Source organism: Diceros bicornis, chromosome 8 (assembly GCF_020826845.1).
Source record: "Diceros bicornis minor isolate mBicDic1 chromosome 8, mDicBic1.mat.cur, whole genome shotgun sequence".
NCBI lineage: Eukaryota > Metazoa > Chordata > Mammalia > Perissodactyla > Rhinocerotidae > Diceros > Diceros bicornis.
Genome location: NC_080747.1, coordinates 67,764,598 through 67,792,148, shown reverse-complemented (window position 1 = coordinate 67,792,148; position 27,551 = coordinate 67,764,598). Strand labels below are relative to the sequence as shown.

The window sequence follows — 27,551 nt, the reverse complement described above, 5'->3', positions numbered from 1 at the left end:
TTGACAATAGTCTGGAATGTTATGCTAAATTAATTGAACGTGACCACCCCTAAGCAGAGAGGTGTGAAGAAATGTCTTCTCAATTGGTATCTACATTACATCCAACTGATAGTTAGGGGTTGAATATTTTTTTGGTTTTGTTTTCACAGGCAGTGCCCTTTCGAGCTTAGCTTTAAAAATGAATCCAGTTGTTACGCAGCCAAGATTTGGCGCAGGGGGTGCGACGGCTAGTGAGTGGCAAAGTGGCGTCTTTGACTGCTTCGACGACATGGCGATTTGTAAGTGCACAGTTACCGTTTTCCCCTTGACCACAATAATGCACGTTGCTGACATCATGAAAACCATTTATTTATCCTCTCACAGAGTTCCATATTTTATTCTCTAACTTGGAAGTCACAAGCTGGAAACCCATGGGCGGATTTAGCCACTAGATATGTTTTGTTTGTGCTGAGCATCATGAATCCTCTTGACGTATTAATTTTAAAATAGTGGGAAACATAAAAATCAGATTTCACATAAAAATCTTGCTTTCCAATCCAGATTTTCAACTTCTCTTGAAAATTTGGAAAATCTGGAAAGAGGAGTCCTCCTTCTCACGTGGCAGGGGTCAGCTGCTGCCAGCCCCAGGAGAAGGGATATTCACCCTGCAGTTTGCCACATTTATGTCCACCATCCATTATTGTCTATTTTGTGTTTTTTCCAACCTATTGCACTCATTTATTTCACCTGCCTGGCCTTGAGTTTGTGATTCTTGTCTAGATCAAACACTGTTAACATTTTTCCCCTCCTTTTTTCTTTGTGAGGAAGATCAGCCCTGAGATAACATCCGATGTCAATCCTCCTCTTTTTTTTGCTGAGGAAGACTGGCCCTGGGCTAACATCTGTGCCCATCTTCCTCTACTTTATATGGGACGCTGTGACAGCATGGCTTGACAAGTGGTGCATAGGTGCACCCAGGACTGGGCCTGCGAACCCCGGGCCTCCGAAGCGGAGCACACGCACTTAACCACTACATTTTTCACCTCTTAAGTACCCTCATTTCTTGACATGTTTCTCCAGTTTGTCTTCCATGTACCCCTGCCGTTTCCTACAGCACTGACTCTGTGTTTTCCAGCATTTGTTGATATTCTTGGCCTCTTGGGATTGTTCCATTTCGGGAAGCATTGCAGGTTTTTAGCTTTACTGACTTCTAATTCTTTTACACTATGAAACACACTTTTGTGTGAGAAAATTTTCCTTATTTCAGAGTCTATTGCCATGAGCTGGAGACATTTTCTGTGCAGCTCGTCTTTCCACTGTCTCTAAGAAAAAGCCTCCGTTTTTGTGTATAATGGAAGTTCCAAGTTCATTGGAAATAGCCTTTTGCTTAAAACAATCAATCAAAAACCACAGACTGTCTTATCTTATCTAGGGTACAGCCATATCAAAACTCCACCCCAGAGCTTTTCGAAATACACTTGTTCTCAGAGCATATTTGAGAACAGTTTCCATTTATTGCTATTTTCTTAGGCTTGTTTTTGTCTCATACAGATTCTTTCAAGTGAAATTGCAATAGGCTTTTAAGCTTTTGATGCCAATATCTCATAACTTCCACTTGCTTCCATCCTCATAACGGTAACAGGGCTCTACTCTTTGCCCAAACTACCATCTAGAATCTATTCCTTACTGCTTTTCTCACTTTGATCCTAATGATTTCTCCACTGAGCATTTTCTGACCCTCAACACCCTACCATAGTTTTCAGTCGTCCTCCCAGACATTCTGACGCCACAAACTTCCTATGCAAGCATGACTCAAATGTAATCAAGGGCAGGGAAGAAAGATAATTTGAAAATGCTCAGATTGGCAAAGCAGGAGCTTTTGCAATTAAATCTGACCTAGTATAATGACATGCAAATTTCTTCAACTCCTGGACAGTAGGCTCTAGAAGCAACACATAAAGCCAGATGACCACATTGTTTTCTCAGAGTGTCCACTAAGGCCATTACCTGAGCGAGCATCCTTTTCAAAGCCAAGTGATTTAGTTGAAACCATGATGACTTTGACTAATTCCTCTGTGTGTTTCACCCTGCACTCAGGCCTCTGTGGGACTTTCTTTCCCCTGTGCCTTTCATGTCAGATCGCCTCTGACATGAACGAATGCTGCCTGTGGGGTGGAAGTGTTGCCATGAGGACCATGTATCGGACCCGATATGGCATCCCGGTAAGTCACCCAAGTGTCCACTGTGAGGTGGTAGCCCAGACACCTTGAGGGCTTTCCTCCAGTATGACTGGATCTCCATGATTGCCCTCCTCACCTTCATGGCTTGACCCTAGTCCACTTGTTGTTGGTGACATCAAGTCGATTCCGACTCCTAGCACCCCTGTGTACAGCAGAGCGGCACCCAGCCTGGTATTTTTGCGCCATCCTCTTACCTGCTGGCACTATATCAGACAATACTCCGCTGCTATTTGTAGGGTTTTCATGGCCAACTTTTTCCGAAGTGGGTGGCCAGGTCCTTCTTCGTACTCTATTTTAGTCTGGAAGCTTCACTGAAACCTGTCCACCATGGTGGACAGTCACCATGGGTGACTCTGCTGGTATTTGAAATACCGGTGGCATAGCTTTCAGCATCACAGCAACACGCAGCCGCCACAGTATGACAACCAACAGATTGGTGGTGTGGTTCCCTGACCAGAAATGAACCCAGGCCACAGGGGTGAGAGTGCTGAATCTTAACCACTAGACCACCAGGGCTGGCCTTTTCTCCACTACTGTCCTAAATTTTTTAGTGATTTACAGGGGCCATGCAGCTATCTATACTCTGGAATACATTAGTAATAAAATCTTTTTATTGTCTCTGAAAAAGTTGCTGGAGGTGAGTAGATGAGGCGTGGAGGCCAGCACAGGGCCCTTAGCCTCTACTGGCTTTACTCGGAGTCACAGAGAGGACCTGGCAAATCTGCAGGGTTGGTGACAGTTTCTTAGAAAGCCTTGGGTAAAAATGGGTGTGTAGGGGCCGGCCCCGTGGCGTAGCGGTTAAGTGCACGTGCTCCGCTGCAGTGGCCCAGGTTTGGATCCCGGGCATGCACCGACGCACCGCTTGTCAGGCCGTGTTGTGGCGGCGTCCCATATAAAGTGGAGGAAGATGGGCACAGATGTTAGCCCAGGGCCAGTCTTCCTCAGCAAAAAAAGAGGAGAATTGGCATTGGATGTTAGCTCAGAGCTGATCTTCCTCACAGAAACAAAAACAAAAGAGTGTGAAGTGGATCCCCTCAATAGCTGGCACATCTGCCTCCTGGGTGACTCATAAGCCAGTGTTCATTCATTCCACAGGGATTTACTGGGTACACAGAATGTGCCAAGTACTATTGCAGGTGCTGGAGACACATCGGTGAACAAAGGAAATCAAAGTGCATTTTCATGACGCTTATGTTCTTTTTTTTTTGAGACTTTTATTTTAACATAATTTCAGACCTAAAGAAAATTTGCAAAAATGGTACAGACTTCCTGAACACCATATTCCCCAAATACTAAAAATTTGCCACATTTGCTTTATTTCTTCACTTTCCTCTATCATCTATCTATCTATTCTATTTTTTTCTGAATCATCTAAGAGTAAATCACAAACGATGCCATTACCTCTGTTTTAGCGTGTATTTCTCAAAAACAAGGACATTCTCTTAATAACCACAATACAATTATCAAAATCCAGAATTTAGCATTAATGCTACTAGCTAATCCATGGATCTTATTTAAACTTCACCGATTATCCCAATGACATTCTTTAGATGAAAAGAAAATCAATCTGGGATGACACATTGTGTTCAGTTGTCATGCCTGTTTAGTCTCCTACAATATGAACAGTTTCTCAGTCTTGTCTTTTCTTTTCTTTTTTATGACTACACATCAGTTATTTTGTAGACCATCCCTCACTTTGGTTTGTCAAATGTTTCCTCATGATTAGACTTAGGTTATACATTTTGGGCAGAAACTCCACAGAAGCAATGCTGTTTGCTATGCATCATATCAGAAAGCACATGACATCGATTGATCCCTTTATGGGTGATATTAACTTTGATTACTTGGTTAAGATGGTGTCTGCCAGGATTCTCCACTATAAAGTTGCTATTTTCCCCTTTATAACGGATAAGGACCTTGTACAGAGATGTAAATATCCTGTTCCTCACCAAACCTCCACCACTAGTTCTAACATCCATTGAAGAGTCTTGCCTGAATCAACCCTCACTGTCATGGTTGTCAACGGTAGAGTTTACTGTTTAATGGGAGAAGACAGCTACAATACAACTAAGTGAAAGCATAATACATGGGATGTTGATAAGTGCTACAGAGAAAAATAAAGCAAGGAAGAGGACCAGAGTGTTGAAGGGTTCTAATTTTAAATAGGGTTATCAGGAAAGACCTCAGTAAGAAAGTAAAGATCTAAAAGGATGACCCATAAGGGGAATGTCCAGGCAGAGGAATGAGCTAGAGTCAAGGCCTTGAGGTAGAGCTTATCTGAAATGTTCCACAAACAGCAAGCAGCCAGAGAGGCAGGAATGGAGCGTGTAGGGGAGGGGGAGAGGAGTAACAGAAGATGACGTCAGAGCATTAGCAAGAGTTAGACCTTTCAGGGCCTTGCAGACCACTATAAAAACTTGAGCTTTTACTGAGTGAGCTGGGAAGCCACTGAAAAGTGTTAAACAAAGAAGTGACATAATGGATTCTTGTTCCTGAAAACTTAGCCTTTGCCTCACTCATTGGTCCCATGTGACCGAGAACAAGTTGTTAACCTTCCTAAGCCTTGGCTCTCTCATTGATAAAATGGTAATAATTTTATCTACCTCCCCCGTGGTGGTATAGTAAGAGTTACAGGAGTTAATGCGTGGAAAGGGCTTAGCACAGGGCCTGGCAAGTAATAAGTTCTCAATAAATAACTGTTATTATTTTTGTTCTCATGTCAGAAAATGACTAGACAGTTTTCTCAGGGCAGGGATGTGTTCAGGGCCCTGGTTTCATTTCTCGTTTGGTTCAGCCATCTGACTTGGTTGCTCTCCTAAGGCAGCATAACACACAGGGGCTCTTAACTCTGTGACTGGACCATGAACTTCCTGAAATTGTATGGAAAGTGTCATGTGTATGTAGTTATGTATACGGATGTGATGGTGAGATTCTCAAAGTGGTCCATGACCCCAAAATGGTATAAAGGAAAGGGTGCTTACCTGGGTGCTGGAGATAAAGGTTCTGGGAACAGCTCAGCAAAAAACTAATTTTTGGACTCTCTAAGAAGTCATTTGGCGGCATCAGTTTTCTTATCTGTCACGAGGAAGTTGTGCAAGATGATTTCTAAGGTCACTGCTAGGTCTAGGGTTTTATGATGTAGTAAATTTCCTCAGCATACATTAAACAAGTATATTTATAGACAATGTATCTCTATTCTTGCTCCTTAGAACAGCCTCTAAAATGGCTAGTAATTCCTCAGACCGATTTGTATAATTCAGACTCTCTGCTTTGTTTCTCTTTCACATCTATACAAACTTCTACAGGGCTGCTACAGTGCAGCCTCTCTGATCCGCCCCTCCCTTCATGGACACAGCCAAGAGAGAATCCCTTTGGCCAGGGGCACAGCCTCTGTGGGCGAGAAGGAGAAAGAAAGGAAACAAACACTGATTGCACTACCATGTGCTAGGATATTATTTCGACATATATTTGCTCTTTACCACTTACAAACTCTTTGTGTTGCAAGGATTCTAGTCTCCACTTTGTAGATATGGAAAGAGAAAGAGAAAGGCTTAAGGTCACAGAACCCATAAATGCTGGAATTTGGACTCAAGTTTATTCTGACTAACTCCAAAGGTCTAGTTGTTCCCACTTTCCCATCTTGCCTACCTGAGTAGGTGTGTATTCAGCCATGTACCACAAGCCATTCATTTATCCACTCAGTCAACGATTCTGTATATAGTGCTCAAAACAAGACTTCTTTTTTCACAGTTTCCAAACAAGTGAAGCACCATCCCCTTTAACCAAACAGAGTGGCGAACTCAGAATCTTTATTTCTGCCATCTGTTTCCCGAGCAACTGTTCTGGTCAAGGCATTTATGTCCCTTGTTAACTTCAGTGTGTTATAAACCTATAATTCATTTCCTCTCACTTTGAAAAAGGAGAGTTTTTTCTTCTCTCTATTCCCTATATCTGCATTATGAAACAGACTTAGGATCAGGTGTGTTTTCTATAGGTTTCTCTAGATTTCTCAGCAAGTAATAGTGGGATTTTTTTTCCCCCTGAAAACTACCTGAGGTAGGGGCCGGCCCGGTGGCATAGTGGTTAAGTTCGCCTGCTCTGCTTTGGCAGTCCTGGGTTCGAGGGTTTAGATCCCGGGCACCAGCCAATGCACTGCTCATCAAGCCATGCTGTGGTGGCGTCCCACATACAAAATAGACGAAGATGGGCACTGATGTTACACACATGTTAGCTCAGGGCCAGTCTTCCTCACCAAAAAAATAAAAAAAAACCTACCTGAGCTAAAAGACATAGACATGTTGGAACAGAAAAGTAATTAACTCTTTATCAAATGAGAATATTTTCTTCCTTGTGGCATGTTATATATATTCAGTAAATGTTGGTTTAATGAAGATTTAAAAGATAAAAAGAATAAAAAGTAAATAACGAATTAAAGACTGAAAAAAACAAGTACTATAAGGAAGGGTTAAAGGAATTTGGATTATCTAACAGGAAAAAAGAGAAGGCTAAGAGACTGAGTTGTCTTCAAGCTGCATGTCTATTCCTCCATCTGATGAGGGATACAACATTAGAAGATTTTTAATGTTGCTATTTATTTGTCCACTCTTTGTCCCACATGCTTACCCTGTCAGAAGAGAATCAAAATCACTGTAGCAATGGAAAAAAAGTTTCATGAAAAATAAATCACTCATAATCTCACCACTTAGGAGCTCCTAACCCTTAAAAACTGAATCTACTATAGAAATCTCTCTTTCTCTCTCTCAGCTCACACTGTAAATTGGGAATCGGATTAAACTCAACATTTTTTAAAATAAGTGCTACCAAAAAATGGAGTTCAAAATTATTTCAATCAGTCAAGACACACAGTCATAGAACCTGGTTGTCAGACTAGAACCCCCTGGATCACCCAGTGCCCCCTGTGCAGAACAGGACTCTCTTCAGGGGCATCTCGACCAGAGGGTCACTGAGGACCCAACTGGATCCTTCCAGGGAGAGGGCCCTCAGAACCGTGCAAAGTAGCCCATTCTGTGGCTTTTCCAAACACTATTCATTCCCTTCTTTCTTTTCCCTGTAATTTATATCCCTCCCTCGCTCTGGACTTCCTCCCTTGCAGAATAAACATGCGAGATGTCAACAAAAATGGCTAGAGGGATACAAGGTGAGGCCAGGTCTGGCACTACTCACAAACTATAGAAAAATTGGTGCATTACACAACAGGCTTTAAAGGGAACCATTCCAGAACAGATAGAGGACTGGGGCTACGGTTGCAACCTGCAGATCATTTGAAATGTTGTAATATTAGGAAAAAATCACTTGCTTGAGAAGAGAAAGACCACGTTCTGCCACCAATTTGTTATGTGATCTTAGCTAGTTATTTAACTTTGCTGGGTCATCAGAAAAATGGGGATAATGTCACAGAATTCTCATGATAAACAAGTAACATAAAACGTACATTTTAAAGAGGTTTGAAAAGCTATACAAATGCAAGGAATTGTGTGACTATATTTATAGGCTACATCTTGATCCATTTGTTTGTGTTTTAACAGGGATCTATTTGCAATGATTGCCTATGCCTGACATTTTTCCCTACTTGCACCCTTTGTCAACTCAAGCGAGATATTGAAAAAAGAAAAGCAATGAATGCTTTCTAAAAGGTGTTTGGTAAGTTGGTGGGAATTCTTTGATTTATGAGTATTAAAACAAATTCTCAAAGATGTCTTTTATTTCCTTGGTACTCTGTCACAGATACATGAAATATCCCTTAACAAAGCGAGGGAAAATGATTTTTAATTGCCAGCCTACACCAATCTTGGAAGTCGGCTTCCAAGAGCCTGGGTTGAGATGGTTAAGCCTGCTTGAATAGGGAAGAATTCTGTGATTTGTTAGGATGACTGCCACAGGTAGAGTGGCTGTGTGACGTAACAAATCCACGTGCCACACATCAACCATGCCTATCTTAACACACCATGATTTAAGGTAGTAGAGATATGTGCGTGGCCAGACATTCATTTCCCTAAGCCTAGATTTCAGGTCCACTGCTACCAACAGCAACCAATTGAGATGTTATACTAAGTGTGACTGTGTAATGTACCTAGTTGTATGTTCTTGTCTACACCACAATATTAAACTACCAGTTCATTCTCCAAAGTAGTGGGAAGCTATTTTAGTCTCCATAAACCAAGTGTGGACAATTCATTCAGTTATCCAAAATTCCCAAAGCCCCCACTATAAAGAAGAATTACTGACTTTTTGGTGACTGTATTGTCAAAGTTGGGCAGCCAGTCATTCACCTAGTTTCCTAAGCTCTCCTAGTCACATTTTTAATCTTCTCAATTCTTCCTGTTTCTCTCAGGCAAGAGGGCAATGGCTTACTCAGTCTTGTCTTTCAATCTCTTGTTGCAAATCCCCATGGAGTTTGTCATCAAAGTTTAGTTATCACCTGGAAATGGCTATTCTCTGTAAAACTCCTGTCTCCCAAGAGGTCTTTGACAGTGTTTGATCAGGATGGTACGTTCATCTGTATGATTGGTTGACATTGGTGCTGTCTGTCTCACTAAGCTGTTTTGCCACAAGCAGCACAAAATAATGTCCTCTGCATGAACCACGCTTCAGTATGTTGCATTTTGGTACCATGTTGGTATCCTCGTATTTGTCTTCTGATTGCTTTGTAAATGCTTTTCCTCAGTGACTGAAGTGCTTTATTCACTTTCAAGCAAAGTCAAGATGGGGAGTTTTCTCGTCATTCTTTTTCCTCTTAGACCCTACCTCCCAAGAATTTACTGTTGTCTTTCTTCCCAAGCAGTAACGTTCCTTAAAGGCCTATGTTACCAATTTGACTCAGAATTGGATGCCAAACTAGCTCTAAGGGAATTAGAATGTGGCAGTTTACTGGTCTTGTCATCCAGACAATGAAAAAAATTGTTTTCGGTTCTCCGCCCTTTGGAGACTCTTACCTTCACATGTTTGATGATTCATCAACATTTGGTAACAGAAGGTAACTCGGGCAATCACAGAGCATTCTTTTGGTTCACCCAGCCACCTAGCAACAGTGCCTGTCACATAGTAGGCACTTATTAAATACTGTGGATGAGTAAATCATCGAAACTTTCAAGGAAGAAACATAATGAGGCCCTAACCTAGGAGACTCATCTGAATCTTACTTGGAGGTCACAACTCTTCCTAATAGATTATACTGAACCAGGGGCCATTATTTGGTGTCGATTTTTAAAATGTAGCATTTTGGCAGTAGGGTAGGGGTGGAATGGAAGTTTTGATATTTGGAACAAGATAGTGTAAAGAAAGGTGGAACGCATAAATCCTAATTCTTTCATTCATTTATTCTTTCTTTTTTCTTTTGTTTTCTTATTTCTACAGGCCAAATTCACATTGTGGTGAAAGAAAATGCTGGAATGAAATATTGCATCTATTAAGTGTTATCTCACCTCAAATCTTAGAAAGTAATTCCACTGATCAGATGGTTTCAAATGGCTTCAAAACATTTTTAATTTCCAGTTTATTTTGAAAGAAATATATTTCCATTGCTGTTCTCTAAGATGACTGCCACTAAAAAAATTAATTTGCTCAACAATTCTCGTGCTTCATGGAAAATTACAACATGCTTCTTTTAAAAAATGAACCCAAGGTTGTCAAATGTCAAAGTTGAATGATGAGTACGTGGAGATTCTTTTTTTTTCTTTTAATTTTTATTGAGATCATATGGGTTTACAAGATTGTGTAATGTCAGGTGGACATTATTATATATCGGTTTCTGTATAGACTGCATCGTGCTCACCACCAATAGTCTAGTTTTTATCTGTCACAATATATATGTGCCCCTTTACCCCTTTCACCCAACCTCCCACCCCCTTCCCCTCTGGTAACCACTAATCTGCTGTCTTTATCCAGTACATGGAGATTCTTTATTCTATATTTTTACCTTTATGTATTATTATTCTGGATTTTCCCTCCGCTGGGAGGCCAGGTGTTACTCTCTGCGGCCCCTCACCCCAGGAAAGTGTGGCTTCCTTCCTTTGGGAGTCTGAAATGCATTTGGCACTTCTTTACAGCCCCATAAAGTAAATCCATCCAGGAAGTACTTGCTGAGCAATGCAGAGTTTACCGTAGATTATATAAAGAAAAGAGAGGGGCCGGCCCCGTGAGTTAGCGGTTAAGTGCGCACGCTCCGCTACTGGAGGCCTGGGTTTGGACCCCCGGGCGCACACGACGCACTGCTTCTCCGGCCATGCTGAGGTGGTGTCCCACATACAGCAACTAGAAGGATGTGCAGCTATGACATACAACTATGTCATACAGCAAACCACCTAATTAAAACTCCCATGGGACATTTCTATCCTCCCCAAAGCTATTTCCTGCAGCAAGCCAGCACAGGGGCTCCACATACCTTTCTTCCCCACCACCCCCCCACAAGTTAACGCAGCTTTTTTTTTTACTGAGATATAATTGACATATAACATTGTATTGTTTTAGGTGTACAATATAATGATTTGATGTGTGTGTGTGTTTGTGTGTATATATATATTGCAAAATGATCACCACAATAATTGTGGTTAACATCCATCACCACACAGTTATAATTTTTTTCTTGTCATGAGAACTTTTAAGATTTACTCTCTTAGCAACTTTCAAATATGCAATACACTATTATTAACTATAGTCACCATGCTGTACATTACACCCCCAGGACTTATTTATTTTATAACTGGAAGTTTGTACCTTTTGACCCCCTTCACGCATTTCACCCACCCACCCACCACCTCTGGCAACCACCAATCTGTTCTCTGCATCTATGAGTTTGGTTTTGGGGGTTTTTTTAGATTCCATGCATAAGTGAGATCATACGGTATTTGTCTTTTTTTGTCTGACTTATTTCACTTAGCATAATGCCCTCAAGGTCCATCCAGGTTGTCGGAAATGGCAGGATTTCCTTTTTTTTATGGCTGAATAATATTTCATTATCATTAATTAATATGTATTTATTATTAATTAATTTTTATTATTAATTAATTTTCTCTATCCATTCGTCTTTCAGTGGACACTTAGGTTGTTTCCATGAGTTGGCTACTGTAAACAATGCTGCCATGAACACGGGGTGCAGTCCACACACCTTTCTTACTCAGAGTGATTTAGTTCCTTCTCAGCTTTCTAGTCCCAGGAACCACAGCCCCCAAGGTGCAGGATAGGGATGGAATTCTGCCAGTAAGCAAAATAGTATGTCTTCCATATAGCTTATTAGAAAATTACAGGGGGCCGGCCCCGTGGCATAGTGGTGAAGTGCTCGTGCTCCACTGCTGGCGGCCCAGGTTCGGATCCCGGGCGCGCACCGACACACCACTTGTCAGGCCATGCTGTGGTGGCGTCCCATATAAAGTAGGGGAAGATGGGCACGGATGTTAGCCCAGGGCCAGACTTCCTCAGCAAAAAGAGGATTGGCATGGATGTTAGCTCAGAGCTGATCTTCCTCACACACAAAAAAAGAAAATTACAACACACTTTATACGTGTTTGTACATAAAAGTTATGATAAATGAGATTTTTCTTAAATCTTTGATCTAGCCGAGAATAGTTATTTAGTCTCATTCTCCCATTCTTGATATCGTGCTTTATCCTGTGTATTTCAAATGCCACAACCTCCCACATATCAGGCTACTTCCTTCAATTATATCAAAACCCTCCTTAAATGCTACTGCACATAAGAAGTAAATTGCTAGAGGCAGGAAGCAGCAACTCCTTGAAGGTAGTTGAGGGCAGACGAGGGGAGACAGGTAGAAGCTTTACAGATTGACAAAGCAAAGAACAGCAGAAGAGGATTCATCTCACTTTTCCAGAGTATGTGATGATTATCCGTACTTCCCACCTCCCACGGATGCTGTTCAGAGTTAGCTGTTGCTGCTTAGTGGCTTAAACAACAACAGTCATTTCTTCTGCTCAAGAGTCTACAATTTGGGCAGGACACCCTGTCTCTGCTCATGCAATGCAAACTCAGTTAGCTCAACTCGGGGCTGTAGGATAGCCTTTCAAGATGATTCACTCACATGGCTAGATGGTGCTGCCTCTTGGCTGGAAGTTCAGCCAGAGCTTGAGCCTGGGGTGACCTGGGTTCCTCTCCACACTAGCCATGCCAAAGGCTGCTTGGATTGCCTCATAATACGGTTGCTAGGCATCCAGGGCAAGCCTCTTAAGAGAACAATATGGAAGTGCATGACATTTTTATGATCTAGCTTCAGAAGTCATATAGCATCACCTCTGCTGAAGTCTCTTGGGTGAGGCAGTTGCAAAGTCCACCTAGGTTCAAGGGGGAGGGGACGGAAACTAACTCTTAATGGGGTGTGGCAAGGTGCTTGAAGAGCATAAAGGACAGGAGATTCTGTTGCAGCCATCTCTGGAAAACACAATCTGCCACAGATGCCATGAGGTGCTCTGTCTTGTATCTCTTGGGATCAGAGCTATAATCCATCTGATCTCCTTAAAACCCCTCTTGGAGGGCTACAGCACGGTGATGGCCAGCTGCCCAGCCCAAGTTGTCACTTATGGTGGCATAAATTCTGTAATGCCAGCTAAGTCTTTCTGATGACTTTGAAAAGGTTTTCAGAGCATAAGTGTGGTTGCAGCTTGTAACAACCACCTATTCCTCCAGAGATTCTGATTCAGGTCTATGGTGGGATCCAGGGGTCTGGATTTTAAAAAGCACCACCGGTATTTCTGATGCACGTCGTCCCCCTGCTGTAAGACCGGTGCTTTTCCCTGTGAGTAGACTGAAGGAGCTCTGGTGTAATAATTCAGATACGACCCTGCTTACAGCGCTGGGGGGTGGAGCTCTGAGCTGGGGTACCCTGTGTTACCTGCCCTCTCCCTTACTTTTCCTCTCCACTTTATTTTTCTTTTCCACTTCTGCTCTGACTCCTGCATTCTGGCAACCTGGTTCTCTGTAGGGACACAGCCTCCATTCTATCTTAGGAGCAGGGCATATCACAATATAAGGAGTAACTTTGCATTTTCCTCAATCTCAACCTCCTGTTAATCAGTCTAATTTTCTCCACCCTCTGCAGACAGAATGTCAAGGTTTCCACAGGCCATTTATTCTACAGTAGCTGCTTTCTGTTCTGTATTTTTTGAGTGGAGAAGGTGGTACAGCATCCTCCTCGTGGAGAATGCCCCTCAAAAACCTCTGAACTGGAGTGACTGTCGAGGTCACCTTAGACTTTGATGCAATTCTCCCCCATGCCTTGTCTTTACTGAGTTTCTTCTGTCTCTGTCTTTTGCGTAACATATATTTCAGAGGTGGTAGATAAATCCATTCTGCCACAAATTTCCATGCAGCAGCATGTTCTAAATCTGCTACTAGCATTTTTTTTCGATTTTTTTTTTGTGGTAAAATTTACCATTTTTAAGTGTACAGTTCTGGAGTATTAAGTACATTCAGATTGTTGTGCAACCATGACCATCATCTATCTCCAGAACTCTTTTCATCTTGGAAAACTGAAGCTTTGTACCCATTAAACACTAACTCCCCATTCTCGAGTCCCCTAGCCACTGGCAACCACCATTATACTTTCTGTCTCTATGATTTTAACCACTCTCAGTACCTCATATAAGTGGAATCATACAATATTTATCTTTTTGTGACTGGCTTATTTCACTTAGCATAATGTCTTCAAGATTCATCCATGTTTTACTGTCAAAACTTCTTTCTCTTTTAAGGCTGAATAATGTTGCATTATATGTATATACCACATTTTGCTTATCCATTCATCTGTCAATGGACTCTTGGGTTGCTTCCACATTTTACCTATTGTGAATAACGCTGCTATGAACACGGGTGTCCAAATGTCTCTTTGGGATCCTGCTTTCAATTCTTTGAGGTATAACCCAGAGGAGGAATTGCTGGATCATATGGTAATTCTATTTTAATTCTTTGAGGAATTGCCATATTATTTTCCACAGTGGCTGTACCATTTCACATTCTCACCAACAGTGCACAAAGGTTCTAATTTCTTCACATACATGCCAACACTTGTTATTTTCTGTGTTTTTTGATAGTAGCCATACTAATCAGTGTGAAGAGGTGTCTCATTGTAGTTTTCTTGTTTGTTTGTTTTGTTTTTAATTTTTAGTTTATTTTTTTATTGCAGTAACATTGGTTTTGTAACATTGTATAAACTTTAGGCATACATCATTATACTTCTATTTCTGCATTGATTACATCATGTTCACCACCCAAATACTAATTACAATCCATTACCACACACATGTGCCTAATAATTGTAGTTTTGATTTGCATTTCCCTAATTATCGGTGACATTGAGTGTATTTCCATGGGCTTATTGGCCATTAGTTTATGTTCTTTGGAGAAATGTTTATTCAAGTTCTTTGCCCATTTTTGATTGGATTGTTTAATTTTTTTTTGTTGAGTTTTAGGAGTTCTCTATATATTCTGGATATTAATCTCTTATCATATATATGTATATGATTTGCAAATATTTTCTCCCATTCTGTGGGTTGCCTTTTTGTGGCAGTATAATTTTTGTCTGGGTGGGAAGACAGATTCCTGGTGCTTTCTACTCTGCTGTCTTCCCAGAATCCTTTCCATTCGCAGGATTTTATCTCCACTTCTCTTTGGTGTTCCATGCACGACTCACTTCTATTTTTTTTTTTAACCCAGTATGCTTCTTAAACTAGCTCAGTTCATCCTCTACCATGTGTAAAGCTAAGCCATTGGCTGAATCACAATATTTTCCTTCATTTTCTTTCTTTTTTCTATAATCCATGTTGACTACAAGGTCAAAATCTGTTACTATAAAGCTGAAAAACTGAACCCATTTTTACATTATTGTCTGTGATCTTGCTTCTAAAGCCTAAGCGATAATTTTGAATTGTGAAGAGATGAACAGCATTTGAATTAGGTAATTTATGCCTTGTAGTTGGCTTAAGAAGCCTAATAAGGCCAGAGTGAGTAAAGGAAAGATAAGAATTTCCTACACAATTGTGGGATTTAAAATTCTTTGTTGTATATTATCCCTTGAATATTCAAAAAGTGAAGAGATCCTTATTATAACATACCTAAGGCCTTCTCGTTTGTTTGGTGAGTTTGACTCATGGAACAGGTCACAAAATACTCTTATATCAACCACCTCACTTCTGAATCTTTGATTGTGCTTAGTTTTGAAAGTCTTCTTACCTTTTCACTGAGGTTTTTCCAACACAAAAAAAACTGTTATCCAGAATTGGAGTGTTCTAAGCATGGACTTTTTTTATTTCCTTAGTTTGGGTTTAAGATCCACTACATCTTTTCTTCACATCAACTTAGAAGATGATGTGGTCCTTGTACAGTGGAGGGTCTTCATGCGTCTTTCTCTTTCTCTGCTTATTATTGAACTCTACACATTGCTGTGTGGGACTCCACACTTTGGGTCCCCAGAATTCACAACCGTCATGGAACATTTGTAATAAAGTTAAGATCAGTAAACACAAAGCTGCCAACTAATGCCCAACACGACTCTCGTACCCAACCCTACAGACTGTATCCTTGCCTTCTTTCTCTGGACCCATCTCCCTTGACTAATACCCACAGCCCAGCTTCCATGGCCATGGTCCTGCCTGTCACACTAACCCTCCCTGCGTTTTGAGTCCTGCTCCTCTCCTGCCCCCCTCCAAGTCCTAGTCTCCAGACCCAGGTCTCTGCTTCCTGATGCAGACAGCAGAGCTAGACTATTTGTATTTTCAGATCCAGATAAAGTTTATGCCCTAAAAAGTAAATGTCGGAAGAAAACAATGGCAAGAACAAAAAAAGAGTTCTTTTCAAAATCATCCCATTTGCAACAACATGGATAGGCCTGGAGCGTATTATGTTAAGTGAAATAAGCCAGAAAGAGAAAGAGAAACGCTGTATGATCTCACTCATATGTGGAATATAAACTAACACATGGATAGAGAAAACTGTACTGTGGTTACCAGGGGCAGTGGGGATGGGGGGTGGGGGGTGGGCACAAGGGGTGAAGGGAGTCATATATATGGTGATGGACAAACAAAAATTCACAACCCAAAATTTCACAATGTTAAAAACCATTAAAACATCAACAACAAAAAAAAATTTTTTAAAAAGAGTTCTTTTTGCTAAGACAGAAATAAAATATCAGACAAAACAAAATTGGTACTGAAAAGAGGACAATTCCTTCAAACAGACTTCAGAGTACAGGACATGTCTACAAAGGCCACACAGACATTTTGAAATGCTGCATTCAAATTTAATCATTTCCCCATAGTTTACACTAAGAAATGTTTTGTATTAAAATACTAAAGTTAGTAATTTCACAGTCGATTTATTTTTTATTAAGTATTTCAGAGCTATAATCAATTATGGTCTTGATAGTTTTGATTATTATTTCCTCTTTCTGTCCTTCTTAAATGGAAATTCCATATTTTCTTATGTATTAAAGTCCCGAAATTGAAGCTAAGAAGAGTAATCAGGCAGAAAAACCTGAATTCGCAGAAAGAAAAAAAGAGAGAGAATGAGCAAGGGTGTGGAGAGGGAGAGAGGAAGGAAGAGGCTATAGGAAGAGGGAAGGTTTGGGTGGAAAAGAGTTTGATTGGGGGCGTGTTCAGTTTGAGATGTTCATGACCCTCAGCTGGAGATATTAAGCTGATGTTTGAGTGTATGAGCTCCAAAGAGTGGTCTGGGATGGAGACAGAGATTTAGAAATCATCAGCATACAGCTGATAGCTAAAGCGAGAAGATGAGATGGCCGGGGGAAATGTGGAGGGTGTGGAGAGCAGGGCTGAAGGTCAGAGCCCAGGGTGGCATCAGTATTTAGGGGCTGGCAAAGGAAGAGCAGCCCACAAAGAAATCCAAGCCCAACAATGCCCTTGCCAGCTGTGTGAGTTTCAGCAGATCACTTGGCCTTTCTGAGCACGTTTCCTCACCTCTAAAATGGAGACAAGGCTTTCCTACCGCCCACTAGATTTTAAGGTTTAAAAGAAACAATATCCTGGTATAGGAATGGGGTTTGTCAACTACAAAGTGTAATACGCATAAGCATCAATAATTTCTTGAGTCCAAAATCTCACCTGGCTTTGGTCACATACACTGTGAACGGGGAAAGGAACTCTGCTCCATAATGTCAGCTCTTATAACACAGCATTGCAAAAAGCCTCACTGAGCCTTCACCTTATTCATTTGCCAAGAGGGAAAAGACAACAATAACACAGCCACATAATGTAGCCAGAGATCTGTTTATCATTTGGAATAAAAAAAATCACGAGCGATATCTTCAGGAAGCAGTGGAGCCTGGCGGCATTGTAGACTGCCTGCAAAGTAATTCATTGTGTTGTACCCTGTGTTGGTTTCAAGAATTTTGGGCCTGTGGTAGGGAAGGAATTTAAATTGTGAAAGATGTCAGAGTGAGGGCTGAATGTCTGCATCTGGAGGAGAATCCAGACTGCTTCTTTCCTTACGAAGCCGAAACCCTCAGAGGGCCCCGCAGAGGAATCACAGGCCGTGGAGCTGGGACACAGGCAGGTGGGTGATCATGTGATTCCAGCAGGCACACCAAGCCGTGTGGCACCTGCTCTCAGCACATAGTACAAGCTTAAGGATGAGCAAGGACACTTACGAATAAGTCACTCAATGGCATGTCTTTGCTTTCAGAAGTAAGCCTCAATACAGGACTATTGAACGGAGAAAAATAAAAGCAGGCACCCAGCAATCCTGTGCCTCTCTCAGGGTGTTTTCTCCCGTCTTCTCTCCTCCCACAGGCCCACAGTTCTCCAAAATTTATCCTCCTCTCTCCCTGCTCCTCACAGCATCTCACGAAAAACACCTCCCTGGTGTGCTCCTTCCCCTGCCCACCGTGTCTCCCAAACCACCACCAAGGAACAAACTTCTGGATTATTAAGCAGTGTATTTAATATCCTAATCCGATGCATTTGCCTTTGGACAACCTTGTCAAGGTCCAGATGCTCCCAAAGGCAGTGAGGGGAGGGCTGAGGAAGGGGGTTATTGGCTGGGAGACTGGTCTTATCTTAGCATGACCAAGAATGTTCACTTTATTGTGCATCTTTTTGTTTTTACTGATTGAAACAAAAACAGAGTAGATGTGTTCATCTTAGATGCTGAGGCTGATGTTTCTCAGCGTTAAATTTGAAGAACAGAAACCCGTACACTTTCCCCTAAATGATTATCCCTGTAGCCCCTATTCCAGCATTATCCCCGTCCGCCCTCTCTCGGGATACAGCGCATATCAAGTCTTTTCAGTTTGACCTGTAACAACCCAGGGATGGCCGGTGGAAGCGGCACTTTCTGTTTTGTGTGTTCAGGTTCAGACATGACTATTAAGTTACTTACATTTAAAATCAAACTAGTTTTCTGCTTCTGAGCACTCTAGACCTGCATGTTGAAGACATGCTTTTAAAACATCTGATGATGATTAGTTCAAACGAGGAAACTATGTTTTTTTCTAAAACTGAAAACAAAATTATTTCTCCCAGAACAAAAGAAGAATCTTTCCCACAAATTTGCAATTTTCACTGAGAGCAAAAGATACAAATTTCTGGCTATTAAAAGATAGCCATTTTTTTACATTTCCAGCCTTCAAGAGTATGTAGGTCCAAACCCTGAGAGACACAATCAAGAAAAGCTAAATGCAGGGGTTGGCCCCGTGGCGCAGCAGTTAAGTGCACGTGCTCAGCTGCTGGTGGCCCGGGTTCGGATCCCGGGCGCGCACCGACGCACTGCTTGTCATGCTATGTTGTGGCGGCGTCCCACATAAAGTGGAGGAAGATGGGCACGGATGTTAGCCCAGAGCCGGTCTTCCTCAGCAAAAAGAGGAGGATTGGCATGGATGTTAGCTCAGGGCTGATCTTCCTCACAGAAAAAAAAAAAGAAAAGCTAAATGCTAATGAATTAGACTGGGGGATGTGAAGAGAAGGCAGAAATGCAGGATGACTTCTTTCCCAGCTTGAGCAGCCAGGTGGAGGGTGGAGCCACTAAGCGAAATGAGGAAGACTAGAGTGGCCTAAGAGAATAGGTTTTGAGAAAATCTAAAACTTGGACTCGTTAAGTTTGAGGTGCTTCTAAGACACCCAAGGGAAAAAGTCAAGAAAGCACATGTCAAAAGTTTGTCAGTCAAAGGAGAGACTCAGGGTGGAAATACAAATTTAGGATTCACTGGCACTAAATGGTGCTTGAATCTATGGCAATGAATGAGACCAGCAAGGAAGCGTAGAGAGAGACAAGAAGAGGGTCCAGGGCCAGCCCTGAGGACCTCCAAGGTTTGGACATTAGTTAGAAAAGGAAACGTTAGCAAAACTCAGAAGCAGCAGCTTGTAGTGGGGGAGTGAAACCCAGGAAGAACGAAGAGGAGGGTCTGGCAAAAGTGAGGGACCAAACAATACGCAGACAAAGAGGCACCCCTGAATCTGGCCTCTGGAATGGAATTGGAGACATTTTGGGGAGCTTCCCTCATTTGGGGGGACAAATGATGTCTGCTAGGGATGGCTACAGGGCCAGCCCCGTGGCTTAGCAGTTAAGTGCTCGCGCTCCGCTGCTGGCGGCCCGGGTTTGGATCCCGGGCGCGCACCGATGCACCGCGTCTCTGGCCATGCTGAGGCGGCGTCCCACATACAGCAACTATAAGGATGTGCAACTATGACATACAACTATCTACTGGGGCTTTGGGGGAATAAATAAATAAATAAATAAAATTATAGGGATGGCTACAAAAGGGGTAACTATGTCGGGGAAATGAAACATTTGGAGGGTGATAGGGCCAGAAAAATGAATGGGGGGGCGGGGGGGACAGGGAAAGGGCTAGGCACAAGAAAACTTCCCTCATTTGTGTCCCTCTGAGCCCCCAAAGTGGACTCAGTTTTAATGGTGTGGATCTCCAACAGTCAAAGTCCAAGGGCTGACCCTGTACTGAATAATCATTTCCAGGAAACCGACTGCTAAGGAGTTATCTGAATTTCTGTAGAGATAAAGTATCATTCTGGCGTTCTAAAGGAAACGGCTGTCATCTCATCCTTGAATCATTTTTTTTGCACTGCCTTCTCAGAGGTTCAGCCAAGAATGTGAGCTCACAGCAGGAGGGAAAGCAGGGGATGGAAGGAGACAGGCTCTGTCTACATTTCATGGCATTGTGATCTGGAATCTCACAGAACAGATTGCACAGACGACGGTAAACTTTCTGAGACAGGACAATGTCGTCTTCATTTCTTTACCTGCTTCAGAACACAGATAGCTTTACAAATAGGAAGCACCCCACAAAATAGTTCATTCAATATGTACATATTGAGTGGCTACTCCGTGCCTCTCTGAGCCTCAGTTTATGAACTTGTAAAGTGGGGATAACAATAGCACCTACATTACCAGGTTGATGTAAACATAAAATGAAATATTATACACAAAGTGCTTAGAACAGTACCTGACACCTAGTAAGTGCCCAAGAAAAGTTAGTTACCTTTGTTATCATTGTTGTCATTTGCCAGGCATTACTTGAAGCTCTGGGGATATGGTGGTTTAAAAAAAAAATAGGGGCCAGCCCAGTGGCTTAGTGGGTAACTTCGCACGCTCTGCTGCAGCAGCCCAGGGTTCACAGGTTTGGATCCCAGGCATGGACCTACGCTCATCAAGCCATGCTGTGGCAGGCATCCCACATACAAAATAGAGGAGGATTGGCAAGGTGTTAGCTCAGGGACGATCTTCCTCAAGCAAAAAGAGGAAGATTGGCAACAGATGCTAGCTCAGGGCCAATCTTCCTCAACAACAACAACAACAAAATGCCCTATCATCATGGAACTTAAATTCACAAGTTGTTGTTGAATGAATGAATAATTTTTACCAAAAATTCATGTGAAATGTTTCCCTTTACACTTCTCACCAAATCTCTCTTCTCTACTCACTTTCTGCAAGCTCCCCCATCTCAAGTCATTAAAGAAACCCTAAAGAAGCAGAAAATTCTTAAGAGTCTCACAGATGAGTCATCTCCCTAAAGTGTAAGCATTTGCTTGGGGAGCTTGCGTAGGAGTTGGCTGCTTTATGATGTTGGAGGGAGCACCATCACTCTAACAGCGCCTGCAGTGGTGGCCTCCACTCAGCCGACATCTCCTGAGTGTGCTCTGGGGACTGTGTGCTCCTGGAGACACAAGGATGGATATGACATGGCATCTAACTTCAAGAGCCCAGGGAGAAGCCCAGACTGGTCATCTCTGCCTCGGCCCAAGCTGTCTCCACTGCCAAAACTCAAACATATTTTCGAATATATGATGAAGTTGAGCTGCCTATAGTCAACTTGCATGAGGATTCCCAAACCTCACCCTGCATGAAAATACTCAAAGGGAAGAAGAGGGAGGAGTCTGCATTTCTAACACAATTACCTGGTGACTCTGAGACACACTGAAATTTGAATATCGATGCTTATTGGGATAGCAGAACCCTGAATCTGATCTGTGGTCAGTCTTATATTATCTATAGGCTTTAACATCTTGAGTTTGCTCTAATTTCTGAGTTTTCAAGCCTTGTGTGAACGACGTGGGTGTTAGTTGTGCTTGTAACAGCTACTCTGCTTTTGGCTTTTCAAAGCATTTACTAGATGATAATTTTAAAGTGTCACTTCAGGGCCGGCCCCGTGGCTTAGTGGTTAAGTGCACATGCTCTGCTGCTGGCGGATTTGGGGGAGGAGCCTCAAGATCTCTTAAGGATCTGCAGGCCCAGTGACAGAGCTGAGTGCAACAGCCTGGGAACATCTGAGAGGGCTGTGATGCCAGTGAAGCCAGAAACACACAGCTGAGATCCCAGCTTCCTACTAAGCCATTACCCAGGGACCAAGGGACACACTGGGGCAATTGTGCCTTCTACATCACACTTCTTCCAAGTGCCAGGCAAGCCTGTGCTATCATAGGGTGAATCTTTGCAGTTTCTGCTCTAGCCTATAGAGAGGAATCTTGTCATTTTAAATGATTTTGTCTACCCAGAGCCATGCAACCACTCCCTACTTCAGAGAAGGCCAATGTGCAATCAAAAAGAACAAAGATAAGAGCTGGCCTGGTGTGGCATAGTAGTTAAGTTCGTGTGCTCCACTTTGGCAGCCCAGGGTCCACAGGTTCAGATCCTGGGTGTGGACCTACACATTGCTCATCAAGCCATGCTGTGGCGGTGTCCCACATAGAGGGCAATGGGCATGGATGTTAGCTCAGGGCCAATCTTCTTCACCAAAAAAAAAAAAAAGAAGAAGAAGAACAAAGATAAGAAACAGAAAGAGATCTCAATCATGTTCAAGTCCCTGGTTGAGATTATTTCAAAGGGCTATTTATATCCCTGCCCTCAGGCTCTTGTTTCTTATTTTTTTGTTTTGTTTGGGGATGTGGGGCAGGTAAGTGGGTTCTGGTACCTGTGGCCTTTACATGGTCTCTCCCTAAAGAGAGTTATCAAATTTCATATAGAAAGCGGGGCCCACCTACAAGTCTGTAGCTATTGAGTATGGAGACAGTATCCCCCAAGAAATGGAGAGTCTTCCACTTGGTTGCAGAAGGACAAGAACTTAATCTGCAGGTAAGAGCCCCACAATAAAGACAGAGTGTACCCAGGGAAACAAATCTCACAACTTCTTCTGTAGCACCTACTCATTATCATAAAACCATATTCTTAGTTGTAACCTTCTGGGAAGGTATTTCCACCAGACATAAACTGACTTAAGTTGCTAGCATGAGCTGGAAGTGGATGAGGAATTTAACCACAGAAATAGATTTCCATAGAAACTAGTTTTGTAATATTAATGTTCTCCTTTACCAAGTGAGTTATAAATCGTTTGGTCTTCATGATACTGAACTAAGTGGGCTCACCTCCTGGTGAGTTAAGTGAGACTCTACACCACTGGAAGTTGTCTCACAAAGTAAAGTGTATTGCAGCAAATAGGAGGCCATGAGGAATCATTTCCAAAGTCATGGCATCCCGAACAAAGGGAAGCAGGAACTTTTGTTTTGGTTGGGGAATGAATATTCAAAAGGGAGAGGCGGGTACACTGCAGATTAAGGTAATGAGGCTTAATCTCCTCCTGAAGAGATCTTCGAATTAAAAATAAGGCAAGGTCATGGGCGTAGCTCTTATAGGGAGGCTTGGTTAGCTTCAGGGTGGTTGCTGATTGTGTTTCCTTAACATAAAAAAAAAAAACTTGGAAAAGCAGTTAAATGCTTCCAAACCCACCCTTGAGTTCCTCAGGGCACTAGTCCGTGACATTTATGATTTCATTTTCCTTCCCCCTGTGAGAATGTTTGGTGAGGGAAATAACTATGTGAACTACTTCTCTGCACTGTGCTTATTGTCCAAGTTGGCTCCTCAACATTCACAGGGCATAGACTCTTCAGTCTTCTATTCCCATTAAGCTTAATGATTTGTATTTAGTTTGTATGCTTTAACTAAAAAACAAGGGATAATAAGTCAAAATGATCCTTGGCATCACAGTCCTTTTGGGATATTACTTCATCTGGAGAAATGCCTTGATTTCTAACAGTGTTTATAGCAATGGGCTCAGAGTACAAGCAAAGGAAGTTAAGATTCATTTTACACAGGACCTGATAAAAGCCTTTCCAGGAATATAAATGTTTTGTCCTCATTCACATCTGGAAATGTTTAATTTTTCTATGAAAATATTTATACAATGGCCAATTTTCTGGTGAGAAGAATATTAATTGATTATAATTTCAAAAGCAACTGGCCCTTTGTTCGACATGAATGATGGCTCTAGTTATTCCAGATTGATTAGAAAAATGCATTGAATATAGAGGTTGGCTCCTGCTTAGTTTCCTTTTTAAGGATAAAAAGAAAAAGATTTCTAACTCACAGCTTTTAAAAATTTGACATAATTCACATACCATAAAATTCACATACCATAAAATTCAAAATTAAAGTACAATTCAGTGGGTTTTGGTATAGTCACAAAAATATGCAACCATCACCACTATCTAATTCCAGAATATTTTCTCTTTTTAGAAATCCCATACTTATTAACAGTCGCTTCCCACCTCCCCTCCCTGCAACCTTTGACAATTGCTAATCTGCTTTATGTCTCAACTCACAGTTTTTTTGTTTGATCTATATATTGATCAGTTTTTCTCCTGATGTATATAAACCACCAAATTAAGCATTATATACTTTTATGTGTGTAGGGGGAGCAGTAAATTAGAAACCAAGGGATTAAATAGGCTGCTGATAAATACAGCAGCCATTCATAATGTTTACTTGTTTATTCATTCATTATTTAACATTTATTGAGCACCTTTTATCATTATAAGAGTAAGCTAGATGTAGGGGCACATACAAAGACACACATTGGAGGAAGCAAGACTAGAAATTAGAGTACAGTAGAAAACAGCATATAAATGGAGCAGCCCCTTGCCATACTCTGGCATCACACCCAGAGTAGGAAAAGGTGAATTTTATTTGTGATAGTATAAAAATGCTTTATGTAATTATAGACCACAGATTAAAGATGATAGAAAGAGAATATATCATTGTTTCTTTAGAAATGAAGAGGTAATGGTATAAGGTGAATTTTTTCCATTTTCAATTTTCATTTCATTTCTTAATGCTGTTTTTCACGAGGAGCTGGAGTCAGGCATGAGGAAATTTGTTCAAGTGCCAAATTTACCTCTTTCATAATGAAATTTTTTAAATTATGTTGTTTGCCCTGAGCTATATCGGTTATCTATTTCTGAAAACAAACCACCCAACACTTAGTGGCTTAAACCAGCAATAATTTATTTTGTTCACAAATCCGCAACTTGGGCAGAGCTCAGAGGAGACAGTGCAACTATTTCCACATGGCCTTAGCTGAAGTGGCTGAACAGAGAGGTTCTGCTTTCAAGATGACTGACAAGTTGGTGCTGACTCTTAGCTGGGAGCTCAGTTGGGGCTGTGGGCTGGGTCTCAATTCCTCTCCACATAAGTACAAAAGAAATTTAAAAAGATAAACCAGAAACTAAAGAGATTGGTTACATACATGGGATGGGTAAGAAAGGGAAGAGGAGTGGGGGGGTTGTGTCAATAGGGCAGCAGAGACAAGGAGGAAATAACACTTTTCTGAGTGTATCTTACATAACCACCCTACTAGGGGTAGGAGAGAAAAGAACTAACCTAAGTAACTTAGGAAAACAGTATTTTGACTGGATACTGTAAAGCTAAAACAAAAAGAACTGTACACAACACTGTAATCTAGTTAGTAAATTTGTTTTTCAGAGGTACGTGTTAGCAAAATTCTGAAACCATCTTGTGTACATACTAGGATTGAACAAGTAAGTAACTATACTGTACATAATGAATGGCTTTAGTGAAGGAGCCTAAAAGCAATGAGAACCCACCTAGCACCCAGATCTTGGTTTCTAAATACCACATGAGAACGGTATTTAGTTTATATGGTTTACATAGATCAGGAGAAGAGGTTATTCCAGATCAGTAGTCTTTAAACATGTCAAAGTCATGAAAAACAAGGAAAATCTGAGGAACTTCTCCAGATTGGAGGAGACTAAAGAGAGAATGACAACTAAATGCAATGTGAGATCCTGGATTGGATCCTTGAACAGGAAAAGGAAAAACCACTTAGATTCAAATAATGTCTGTAGTTTAGCTAATATATGGTACCAATGTTAATTTTCTGTTTTTTATAATCTTACTATGGTTACATGAGATGTTAATTTTAGGGGAAGCTAGGTGAAGGGCATATGAGAACTCTATCCTATTTTGCAACTTTTCTAAGTCAAAAATTGTTTCAAAATTTTAAAAAATCTTTAGGCATCTGGAGGAGAAATAATCTTGTCCCATTTCTCCAACATATATCCATATAGCTACTCCAATCAGTTGCCAGTAACCACAAAAATCTTGTAAATAGAATGCTAAAAACAATCTTCCCTCGGTGATGTTTCTGTTGTTTACTTGGGAGTTCAAATCAGATAAGAATCAATATTGATTGATCTCTCAAAGAGTAATCTTCCACCGCCAGGACAGTATAATTTTAAATAAATTATCACTCAAGGGTTTTTCAGCTGTAAAGTGACAGGAATTAAGTTCAACTTAAGCTTCTTTAAGCAAGGAAAAGAAGAGGGGAGGAAGATGGGTATTTGTTGGCTCACGTAGCTGCGGGATTTATTGAGGCAGCTCGTGGAATCTAAGAGAGAGCTACCAGAAGGCAGGGCCTCAGGGTGAAGAGTGGAACCTCAGTGCTCCTTCACTTCTCTCCGCTCCTCTCTCACCTCTGCCTGCACATGGGGATCATTCTCTCCTGCTACAGTCAAGCTTCCTCCAGGAAGTGAAGGAAGATGGCCACTGTCAATGCCAGACTCTCATTCCAGTTAAACAATTCCAGCAGAAAAGAGAGACCTTTTTCCTTTCAGCCTCCTTGTAGCAATCTTCAGAAAGAACCTGAATTGGCCCTATTTAGGTCACATGCCTAATCTTTTGGTCCAACCACTGTTTACAAGGATATAGAGCTCCAAGGATTGGCTAAGCCTGGGTACACGCTGTTTCTGGCATTGAAATGCACCATCCAGATTCCCCTCAAGAAAGGACTGGCTGCCCAGCTGTGAGAAATGTGGTTAGCTGAAAGATGTTGTCTGATGGTGATCTGATGGCTCCCTTGCCGAATCTTTCTTCCTCTTTTCTTTTCACAGATGTTAACCCCCCACTAAACTTTCACAAGCCAGGACTCCTTGGAGAAATGGTCAATTTCAGGTCTGAGATATACGTATCTCAGAAAATATGTTAAATGAGCTGAGAACATCTCGTCATGAAGAAATCAAGGAATCCATCAAAAAACAATTTTAGCATCAATAAGAATAAGAACTACAATGGATTGAAACACACCAAATATGTTTAAATACATGAGTTCATAATGATACTAAAATTTTTTTTCTTTTTTCTTTTTGTGAGGAAGTTCAGCCCTGAGCTAACATCCATGCCAATCCTCCTCTTTTTGCTGAGGAAGACTGGCCCTGGGCTAACATCCGCGCCCATCTTCCTCCACTTCATATGGGACGCCGCCACAGCACGGCTTGACAAGCGGTGCATCAGCGCGCGCCCAGGATCCCAATCCCGGGCCGCAAGCAGCAGAGCGGCCAGCCCCAATTTTTTTTAACTCATTAGATACTCGTGAAAAATGCTAGGGAACAACTCATTATTTTAAAAACTGGTAAGTAAAGGGAACAAATCAAACATTTATTTGCCTTTTTATAGGAATTATATCTTAAGGTGACCAAATAGTTGATGAGGAGAATTTTCTCATTTTAGAAGCATTCCAGGTAATAAATGAAGAAGTGATGTTTGTTAGTCTTTGTG

At 41.6% G+C, this 27,551-nt stretch overlaps 1 protein-coding gene across 1 annotated transcript in view; it reads left to right on the top strand.

The window, feature by feature from the left end:
• The window catches only part of LOC131409750 (placenta-specific gene 8 protein-like), a 28,445-nt gene extending 18,621 nt beyond the window's left edge, over positions 1-9,824 (top strand). The window contains exons 2-5 of the mRNA XM_058547414.1: positions 150-278; positions 2,077-2,201; positions 7,766-7,880; positions 9,594-9,824. Of these exons, the coding sequence (XP_058403397.1) occupies positions 179-278; positions 2,077-2,201; positions 7,766-7,870 (330 nt within the window). The 5' untranslated portion in view covers positions 150-178 and the 3' untranslated portion in view covers positions 7,871-7,880; positions 9,594-9,824. The remainder of the gene's footprint in view (positions 1-149; positions 279-2,076; positions 2,202-7,765; positions 7,881-9,593) is intronic.
• Positions 9,825-27,551: the final 17,727 nt, after the last annotated feature.